The sequence below is a fragment of the Centruroides vittatus genome, unplaced genomic scaffold (assembly GCF_030686945.1).
Source record: "Centruroides vittatus isolate TY-2023 unplaced genomic scaffold, ASM3068694v2 contig_934, whole genome shotgun sequence".
NCBI classification, from domain to species: Eukaryota; Metazoa; Arthropoda; class Arachnida; order Scorpiones; family Buthidae; genus Centruroides; species Centruroides vittatus.
This window is the reverse complement of record NW_027122619.1, coordinates 42897-54292: the sequence shown is the minus strand read 5'-3', so window position 1 is coordinate 54292 and position 11396 is coordinate 42897. Positions and strand designations below refer to the sequence as shown.

At 28.1% G+C, this 11396-nt stretch overlaps 1 protein-coding gene across 1 annotated transcript in view; it reads right to left on the bottom strand.

The window, feature by feature from the left end:
• Window positions 1-356: 356 nt before the first annotated feature.
• Window positions 357-11396, bottom strand: part of TER94 (Transitional endoplasmic reticulum ATPase TER94) — a 35005-nt gene continuing 23965 nt past the window's right edge. The window contains exons 6-19 of the mRNA XM_067282007.1: window positions 10910-11041; window positions 10633-10735; window positions 10353-10486; window positions 8495-8630; window positions 8310-8422; window positions 7992-8156; window positions 7766-7888; window positions 7483-7695; window positions 7305-7389; window positions 5017-5110; window positions 4613-4742; window positions 1001-1162; window positions 767-924; window positions 357-693 (exon numbers count right to left, since the gene is read on the bottom strand). Of these exons, the coding sequence (XP_067138108.1) occupies window positions 594-693; window positions 767-924; window positions 1001-1162; window positions 4613-4742; window positions 5017-5110; window positions 7305-7389; window positions 7483-7695; window positions 7766-7888; window positions 7992-8156; window positions 8310-8422; window positions 8495-8630; window positions 10353-10486; window positions 10633-10735; window positions 10910-11041 (1848 nt within the window). The 3' untranslated portion in view covers window positions 357-593. The remainder of the gene's footprint in view (window positions 694-766; window positions 925-1000; window positions 1163-4612; window positions 4743-5016; window positions 5111-7304; window positions 7390-7482; window positions 7696-7765; window positions 7889-7991; window positions 8157-8309; window positions 8423-8494; window positions 8631-10352; window positions 10487-10632; window positions 10736-10909; window positions 11042-11396) is intronic.

Genomic DNA, 11396 nt, shown 5'->3' with positions numbered 1-11396 from the left:
CAGATCTTTCAGGAGTTACCACCTTTCCTCACTGTAACTTTGCAGCTTATTGTTTCAGTTATAAAAATAAAATGAATGAATGAAACTCAAGAAACAAAAACATCCTGTATTTTGCACGTAGTTTCAAACTTTTCTTAAAAACCAACAAAGAACATTATATATATATATTATGCATGAACAGTAAGTTGTCGATAGAAGCCTTCTTGTTCCTTGTGAAGAAAATTAACATGAGAATAAACCACACTATCTATTACTATTTCCTTTGACAACAATTCCATCCTGAGTTTCCTTACATCACAGTAACATAATGCAATAAACGAATTTATATATATTTCTGCCCGAATCATGATAAACCATTTTATGAAAAATTGGAATTTTATTTTAAATCTGTGCCTGATGAAACAATTTGTTGTGTGAAAGGAAAATATGACCTCTCTCTTCTATCGTCGATAAACAGCTAATAAATCACAGTGCAACACTGTCAATATTAATGTTTCTGAAAAATTTTGTTACATTTTCGTTCCCAAACATTTGAAACTCCAGAAATTTGAACAGGCAAGTCAACAGTTCTTTTCTACACTAAATGCATTGTATTATTCGTATAAATCGTCGTCGGCATCTTGGAAATTACTTCCGTGGCTGGGCCCATTTCCGGAACTACCGCCACTTCCTGCAGGTTGACCACTTGGAAATCTACGTTAAGACAGTTTTCGGGTGAATCATTGATTACTTAATCTCTAACTGTAATCTTAATTACTATTCGTACCTGAAACTTGTACCAAACCCTCTGCTCTGCTGTAATGTCTGTGCAAACATTTCATACTTGCGAATATCGTTATCACTGACAGAACGACGTGCAAATTTCATGGCTTCTTCAAAATGATCTTTGCGAATCTCTGGAACTGGATCACTTTCTTCAACATCCTACATTAAATAATTCAAACATTTAATATTTTTTTATTGGCTTAAGATTTAAAAAATATTCTATACCAACAATCACCATTGCTAAACCATCTACTCTTTGGGCACGTTCCTTTTCCCTTCGAATTTCTGCTTCGATAGATTCTCTGATTGCTAATTTGCAAGCACGCTGACAGACTTCAGTTAAGTCAGCACCACTGAACCCTTGAGTTACCTTACTGATATATCCTAAGTCAACGGTCTGTAAGAAAAGAAATATTAATTATTCAAGTAACCAGCTCTTACTAAGAATACTTCAAACAGTAAATATATATGTTGCAGGGATATGATAAAAGTGGGATTTGGTCAAATCCCTAAGGGAAATGATCAATTCACTGAAGATGTTAAAATGACAATTCTATAGTCATATCCCTAAAAAAATAAGTGATTTGACCAAATCCCTGTACTATTTTAGTGAAAAGATAAAATAAACAAATCAGGACTTGCATAGCACTGCTTGCGCTAGTTACCCACCCCCTTGTCCCTTCAACAGGCTAGTTGCTAGCGACCTCTGGTACACGCAGTTGCACAAATCATTATGTCATGATAGTCGTGCGCATTTACATTTTATTTTCCTTGTAATTTGTACGATTATCAAAAGAATGGCTTTGAATACAGGACAAAGTCAGACTCAAATCAAATTTGTGTGTGAAGAACAGTTCAATGAAACTATCAGGACATGTTCGAGCGAGCGGTTTGATAAAGAAAAACCGTTGTAGACTTGCGAAAGAATAGAAGAAGCTATCACAGCCATTGAACAATTTAAATATAGGAATGGAAAAAAGAAAAATATTCCCAAGAATAAACACCTACTCAAAAACCTTTAAATAGTGCAGCCAAACGTTAACATTTCGAACATTTTCGGTCTTGTTCAAAGACCTTTCTCAAGAAAAGAACAATGTAAAATTAAAACGTAGTATGAATACAAACCAAACATGCTTTAGAACCCTATTGTATTCGTACTATGTTTTAATTTTACATTGTTCTTTTCTTGAGAAAGGTCTTTGAACAAGACTGAAAATGTTTGAAATGTTAAAGTTTGGCTGCACTATTTAAAGGTTTTTGAGTAGGTGTTTAGTTATATTATGCAGTCCGAGAAGAATTCCCACCCAAAAACCCTACAGTTGGCTCAATGGGTGAGGCAACAAGGCAACTGCCTAATGTGAAAGTGAGAAGGGTTAAAAAAATGTTCAAAAGAGAAATATAATATATATATATATACAAAAATAATAACCCAAATACCATAAATTTGCATTAAAATTGTTTATAAATATAATAAAACTTCTCTTAAGTCAAAGCTTCAAGGAAAGGAAATACTTAAGAGTTACAGGCAATTCAAGTTAGAGAATAATAGAGTAAAAAATGCTGATTCTGAACAGACAAGTCGAAAGGCCCGATGAGGGCATCAGGACATACTAAATTACAAATAAAAATAATAATAATAATAATGTATTATACTGTAAAAATATAAAGTAATTTATATTGTTATTTTAAATAATAACTAGGGGCACCCCTAGTGGCCGTTTTTGGCATACCATTACAGAAAGAGACTGCCCATTTTTTCAGCTTTATATAATAGATTTGTATTTTTTCCTTCTTGCATTATGTAAAGAATCTTTGATAGGTTTTATTTTTGTTTGTTTTAAACAGCTTGTGTAACATCTTTCAGCAAAATGTTCAATGTAACTAATGGAATCGAACAGTTTTGCAGGTAGAGTACATCTTGATGAGATAAATCAAGAGGTCCTCTTGCTTTGGACTGAAACATTGTCTTTAATTGGATGTCAGACAGTAGATACAATTAACTGTCTGAAAATTTCATAAAAATCCAATAATTAGGATCACTTTGAATAGAATAAATATTAAAATTCCAGTCAGGGAAGTTGAAAGTAACAAAGAGTCAGGGAATCATGAAAAACTTAAGGAAATTCAAGTTGGAGATGTTTGAGTAAGAGAAATTTTACTGTAGTTTATACAAAAGTGCCAGTTCTAAAAGTACTCTCAATTGGCAACCATTCTGAAAGTGGTTGCCAATTGGACAACGAAACTGTTTCATCTCAGGTGCAAGTTGCCATTGAACCAGCACTGATGATTAAAACTTTAGACAAAAAGTGATGAGTCATCCATATAACCATTTTATTAACTTTACACTGATGTATATATATTTTAGTTTATTTGCATTTTTTCTTGTGGCGTGATATATTTCAAGTGTGTGTGTGTGTGTGTTATTGAAAAGATTGGAAATTATCAAAAACTTTCTATAGAAAATTTTTTGATTTTTATAAAATAGGCAAAACTGAAATAACAATGTCTAAAGATCTCAATTTAGCAATTAGCAATTTTAAGTTTAAAAAAAAAAAAAAATTATATAACAATCTCATTTTTCTTGATTAATAAAATTTCCTTATTACTTCAAATAAATTAAAATTTTCAAGCAGTCATAAACCAATTTTATCATTTTTTGACAAAAATTTTTTTCTTGTATATAATTATTTTTATTTATCACTCACAAAAATAATCTCTTCAGCTCATCTGTGCTGCTAAAGAAATATACACAATATTTTTCCAGCATATGTTATTGCCAGAAATAAAACTTAGATTGTGTTAAATATTTTATCCTATCCTGTTAAAATTTCAGAGTTGATTTTTTTTGTTTTAATACAAAAAAGTTTCACAAAACAACCTTTCACTCTTTCTCTGGCAGTTTCTTAAGTCCATTAGATAGGACTTAAGAAACTGCTAGAGAAAGAGTAAAGGGTTTTTGTGAAACTTAATTAAAGAAGCTCTAGCTTCCTGTGCATGGATTTAACACAAAAAAGTTATTAAATTAAAACAGAAATTTATACTATAGCAAAATTAATTTTTAAGGAAAAAAAATATATATATATATAAATACAGAAAATTTTAATAAAGTATCAATTTAATTTGGTAAGGGGAATACAAAAACTACATTATTCTAAATCTTTTTATAAACAATTTTTTCTTGTAATGTATAAAAATTTAAAGTCACAAGTAATTATTCTTTTCAGAATTGCAATGGTACAAAATACCAACTCAAAAACCACTTAATGTAGTATATTTCTTTATTCTAATGTTTTCAATCATTTTCAATGACCATCTTCAGGAAAAAACATTCTAAAAAGAACAAACACCTAACAGTTTTTTAAAATGTATTTGAAAGCTCATATCATCAATAACTAAAAACAATTCAATAAATAAATAAATAAATAGACTAAATACACACTTAAATAAAAAAAACAGTTGAAAACATTAGAAAAAAGTTAAATGGTTTTTGAGTGGGTACAAGTATTTTAAGAAAATATTTATGAACAAAATCAGGAATTTAATTCATTAAAAATTCTGAATATTCAAATTGTGTCAACCTAAAACTACTGTAGACCAATTAATAGATAACTCATTACATACAATATATCATGAATGTAAATAATACTCCTATTCAATAAAACAAGAAATAAAAACTTAAACAATTTTAAAATTCATAAAACAGTAATACTGTACTTAAAAACCTAACATTTTGATGATGAGCTAGATTAATATTTAGTATTAGATTAATATTTAATATTAATAATTTAGTAATATGAATTTCAACAATTCATATTACTAAAAATTTACTTTAAAGCTAAGAACTCACTTTAGATACAGGTGATTTTCTGAGATTTGCTTTTAAGATGGACTGCCTTGACTTTTCATCTGGTAATGGTATGTATATTAACTGATCCAATCTGCCAGGTCTAAGAATAGCAGGATCAATAATATCTGGTCTGTAAAAATATTCACACTGTTAAATTCACCCAACAATAAAAAAAACATATATACCGTATTTTACGGACTATAAGACGCTACAGATTATAAGACGCACTTTAATTTTTAAGCATTTTTAAGCATTTTTTTTTTTTTTTTTTTTTTTTAAATACCTACAAGATGCTATGGACTATAAGACGCACCTGAATTTTGGAGGCAATTTTTCGAAGAAAAAAATGCGTCTTATAGTCCGTAAAATACGGTATATAAAATTCATAATGACTATAATAATACCTGTTAGTAGCTCCAATTATAAACACATTCTTTTTTGAACTCATACCATCCATCTCTGTTAGAATCTGATTGATAACTCTATCTGCAGCTCCACCTACACAAACAGATTCAATGGTGTGAATAGTTTAAAAAGATTTCTTTTAAAATATTGTTAAAATGGCAATCTATTAATAATAAATGACTATTTTAATTACAAGTAAATAATTCAAAGACTAGTATTAAATAATATGGTTAATATAAAAATGTTAATATTTAAATATTTTAAATAAGAAAATATCCAAATCATTTCATTAAAACAATACAAAGATCTAATTATATTATTTACTAAAGAAAAAAACATTAATTAAATCTTGAATCAGAAATTTAATTATGACTAAAACTTAGTTACAAGTATTTTTGCTAAAACTAATAACAAAAGAAAGAGAAATATCAAGTGCCAAAAGCACAGCTTAAACATTGATACTTGTGCTAAAATGAAGGTGCATCTTATATACCATAAAATATAGTAATTTTGTACTTTATTACAGATTAAATGCATTTTATCCAAGTCATAAGACGTTAAAGCTGACATTATCCAAAAATGGAAGAATGAAGTAAGAGCCAAACTTAAAATTGGAGCTTTATCTGGATAATGTGATGTATCTAATGTTGTCTGGATAATGCTGAATATGATGCTTTTTTATGAGCATGAGCATTGTTCTATGTTTATTATAAACTTCTTTTAAAAGATACTTGTAAACTTCAAGATTACATTACAACAGAGTGCAGTAGTGCTCTATAGTAAAGCTTTGCCAAGTGCTTAATGTTAAAGTGCCAACTTTGACCATTAATATATCCATGAATAATTTGGATGAAATTTAAGTGTCCATGATGAGTACTGTGAACATCTCAAATTTTGTATAAATTTGTTTAATCAGTTTGGACTTATTTTTATATATTGATCAATCAGCTATCACATGTCGTCAGATGAATATAAAATTATCACAAAAGCTATTCTATTATGAAATTATTGATGACTGCAAATACTTGAAATCACAAAAACCCGGTTCCATCAGGTTGAAAAAGCTCAGCAAAAACATTTAAATTAAGTACAGGTATTCCTCGCACAACATAACTTCTGGTTTCACTCTAATGCAGTTTTGGAGATCCTCTGTACAAAATTTCACAATTTTTAAGTGTAAACTTTGTTATTCAATATATATATATTTTTAAATTCAAGTAAAGCACCATTTCAGACTTGTCCATGAATTTTAGAATATTGAAATGTTCAAATTATTTTGTGCTTTTTTTCAGGTTTACTTTAATGAAAATTGATAGGACAAGGAAGGAAAACATTGCACTAACCTTCCTATAAACCAGGTGTCATTGTCATTGCTTTCAGACATTAGCCCTTAAGACTCACGGTTTTCTTTTTATAGATTAATCTTTGTATTTAGTAAAGTTCATTTAAACATTTTTAGGTAAGTATTATTAAAATTTTTTTAACTGTAGGTAAGCAATCATTCATAAAACGACAAACAAAATACAGCACTATCTCTGTTTTCTCACACACATTCTGAAATAAAGTCACTCAGTACTAGACTAAACAAACACGACCCTGTAGAACAAATTTTCAATTAATAACATTTTTATTTTGTCATTAATAAAAATTCATGATAAAAATAAAAGATAGAAAAATGTTGCTGATACTTCTGATCAAGATCAATGAAATAGCTAAGATGACAACAATACTTCGCAAAAAGAAAATGCCCTAGTTTAACTAAAATTAATGTTAGCATGTCATAAGTACTTTTAATTGCGATTATTAATTAATTATTGATTGGAAATAAATTACCAATTGCTTTAATAAACATATTTCTCTTAGTAACAAAAAAGCAATAGTATACTTTTGCATTTTTTTTTAATAGTTCTATATTTTATGAAGAGAAAATCATTTGTAATCAATGATTGTTACAACTAAAACTATTGAAATCAGATAAAGCTAGTATTAACTGACTAATGCTACTTTATCCAAGTTACAAGTGAATAATGATGATATCCAAAAATGGACAGATGAAGTAAGAACCATTAAGTTGGAAAATATGAATAAATGAAATAAGATTTAAATCTAGTTATATTGTACTTGAGTTTTGAAATATCTGAACTTTGTCAATAATTTTTTCACTGTATCAGTGATACTTCTAACAGCAGCTTTTAATTTTCAGCTGATGAATGACAATTTTTACTTTGAGTTAATTATCCAAAATTTGTTTTGTTAAAGTTCAATATAAATTTAAAAAGTATTGTACCTGCATCACCAACATTTCCACCTCTAGCTTTAGCAATAGAATCTAACTCATCAAAGAATAATACACAAGGAGCAGCAGCTCTTGCCTGAAAATTGAATATGCAACATATAATGGTTTACTTTTAAAAAATCATTAATGTAAAAATGTTTAAATATTTATGCAAATTCTATGTACATACCTTATCAAAAACATCCCTAACATTTGCTTCAGATTCACCAAACCACATAGTAAGTAACTCTGGTCCTTTAATAGAAATAAAATTTGCCTGACATTCATTAGCTATGGCTTTTGCCAGAAGTGTTTTACCACATCCTGGTGGACCATAAAACAATACTCCCCGAGAAGGTGTCATTCCAAATTTTAAGAATTTGTCAGGATATTCAACAGGATACTAAAATAAAATTTAAAATATATTTTAAAAACAATAACATTATATTATTATTTTTAATATATATTTTTACCTGTATCATTTCTTGTAATTCCTTCTTTACATTTTCCAATCCGCCAATATCATCCCATGTGACATTAGGCACTTCCACTACAGTTTCTCTTAAAGCACTTGGACTGCTCTTTCCAAGTGCCCACTAAAATAAATTGTGTTATTAATAAGCAATGGACAATCATTTTCATTCAATTTATAAATCAAATTAAAAGAAATCTGAAATCATTAAACTACTGAAAACTCACCCTGAAATTATCCATTGTTACAGCCAAAGAACTAAGAACTTCTGTTTCAATTTGATCATCTTCCAAATCAATCAAGTCCATTTTTTCTCTAATCTGCTGTAAAGCAGCTTCAGAACAAAGAGCAGCTAGATCAGAACCAACAAACCCATGTGTTTCAGCTGCAATCTGTAGAAATTTATATAAACCTCAATATAAAAATTAATTATAGATATGTTTAAATATTTAGATGTTTGTGAAGTTCTAATATTAGAAGTAAATACTTTAAATAATAAATTTATTATTCCTTTATGAAAAATACTAAAACTAAAAAATTTTTACTTTTTCGAGATCTACGTCAACAGCCAATTTCATATTTTTAGTGTGTATACGAAGAATTTCAAGTCTTCCTGTTACATCTGGAATACCTATGTCCACTTCACGATCAAATCTTCCTAAATATTTCATAAGATTATTTTTATTATTATAATTATATATAATTTAATCAAAGTTTAAAATTAACTAACCAAATCTTCGTAATGCTGGATCAATACTGTTTGGTCTGTTAGTTGCAGCCATTACAATGACATGGGATCTCTGCTTAAGTCCATCCATTAATGTTAATAACTGAGAAACAATACGTCGCTCAACTTCACCGTGTGTCTGCAATAATTAAAAAAGTTCACTTCTAGATATTTAACTGTACTTAATAATTAGCTGATTTAAAACAGCATTTTAATTCTAATTTTCTTTAAATAAAAACAAACAATTTTACTTAATTTTTATTCTAAAATTACTTAAATTTTTAATTATTTATAAAATGTTAAATTTTAATTATTTATAAAATGTTAAATTATAATTTCCGGTTATGTATTACGGCACCGGTTATGTACCTTTGGTATCTTTTTAATTAAATAACTGAACTGAAAATGTTAAATATACAGTAGAGAATCAATTATCCAAAACAATTCGGGACTGGAGTTGTTCGGATAACTGATTATGTACAAAAAAATATATTAACCTATCCCATGTTGAAATTCGTTCAAATCCTGGTGCATCCTGAAGTACCCTCTCATGGTCGCACCAGTGCTGCCAGCTAAACCACTCATGCCAACAAAAATAATATTGGAGTAGCCCAAGACACTAAATATTGCAGCACCACAGCACTAGTGGAAATTTAAATTTACTGACTGGAACGCTTTCGGTTAACCAATGTTTTGATAGACTGATATTCGGATAATCGATGCTCTACTGTAATACTATATATCAGAGGTGGGCAAGCAAGAGTTCAGTGGGAGCCGAAATGTAGGTTTCGCAAAATGCATAGGAGCCGCAGTTCTGTACTGTCATGGCAGATAGTATGGTAAGGCAGGGAAGGATAGGATGTCCCCCATCTGGGTTGCAAACTTGTTTTCAAAGAATAGATTTGAAATGTCGATTTAATTTATTGCATCAACTTGGAAATAAATTACTAAATATTACATATATATAATTACATATTTTCACAAAGTTGTGGAAATAAAATTGTAAAAGTAATAATAAAAAGCAGAAATTAACACTTTCAGCAAGAGCTGCATTTGCCCATGTCTGCTATATACAGTATAGAAAATATCATATCATTATATTCAAATACAAATGCATCAATAAATTTGATGTTTTTATTCATGTAAGGCAGGAATGGTATACCTTTTTTGAGTCATTATTTATTTTTAAAAATTGTGTAAGCCAAAAGCTCTACAGCTACTACTACTATTTTTAAACAAATGAAGTAAACCTACTTTAACTAAAATAAATTCAGACTAGCTGAATGAAAAAAGAAAAAAAAACCCAACCAAACTAAAAATAAAAAATGATGTTGAGATAAGTTAGTCATACAATTCAAAGCAAATCATATAATATGGGCCAGGTAAACTATCACTTTGAACATGCATGCTATAGATTTCTTATCCTTGACGTAGTGTGTAAAATATAAAAAGTCACTCTTTAGAATATCAATTCTATCTCAAAAAATAAATTTTCAATAATTTGATTGTTTACACCCAACATTTTATATAAAACTTTTATATTAAAAGTTAATAAAGTAAAATGTATTATGTTTTAAAATTAAACAAGCAATATTTTTGAAAACAGTAAAACATTTTCACACTAAATTTTATATATAAATTTGATTTTCAAAGCCTGGCAAAGTACTTTAAAAAATTGAAAATTACTTATTGCATTGTTAACATTATTTTCAAGTTAACTTGCAAAGAAACAAAATTGCATATAAATATTGTATAATATTTAACAGATATAGGATAACAAAGTTGCTGTAGACATTACATTCCTAAATCTTAGAAATCAGTATTATAAAATTTATCTACACTCTTTCATATGAATAAATACCTTTTCTCTTTTAGGGGCAATTGCATCTAATTCATCAATAAAAATTATTGAAGGTGAATTTTTTTCTGCTTCTTCAAAAGCTTTTCTTAAGTTACTTTCTGATTCTCCAGCCAATTTACTCATTATTTCAGGACCTATTAAGACAATAAATATGTACTATAAAAACAAAGTTATATAGTAGGAGTGACAATTATTCAATATGAAGCAAGGTTTTTCATAATAATTCCATAATTTATTGTAAGATTAACTTGTGATTAGGAAATTGATTAAAGAAATATACCATTTATTAAAAAGAAGAATGCTCCAGTTTCATTAGCAACAGCTCTAGCAATCAGCGTTTTTCCAGTTCCTGGAGGTCCATATAGTAATATACCACGAGGTGGCTATAAAATAATTATTTCTTAAATGTATTATAAAATATTTTCATAAATTTTTTAACAAAAAATTAAGATAAAGTAAATATATTTAGTATTATGTTAACATTATACTTATACTTAATTAAAAAAACCATGCTTTAAAAGCATATTACTTTTCTTCTCAAGATTGTATATTCTTACTTTTACTCCAATTGCTTTAAACAAACTTGGATGCCGTAAAGGAAGCTCAACCATTTCTTTTATTTGTGCTAATTGTTTCCGACAACCACCAATATCATCATAACCAACAGCATTTAATGATTCCTCTTCTTCCTACAAATGAAAATAGTTTTCATAAGTTTTAGAGAGAAAATTACAAATTTGAGAACTATTGACTTCAAATTACATTCAATTCAACATATTTATTCTTCTGTGTTAATGCTAAAAAATATGTAATGTTTCCTAAAACATATCTGAAGGATTTTGTATAACTGTAGAGAATTATTATAGGCAATACACAATTCCTTATATAAGAAATTTTCTTCTCAAATAATTCATATAAACAGTTTGAGGTGATACTAAATTGAATTAATAAGTATATTATATTAGGAATAAAAGATTTCTAAATTTTCCCAAACAGTTTTATTAGCTTTTTAAAACAAATTTTAGTTTCATTAACTTATTCATG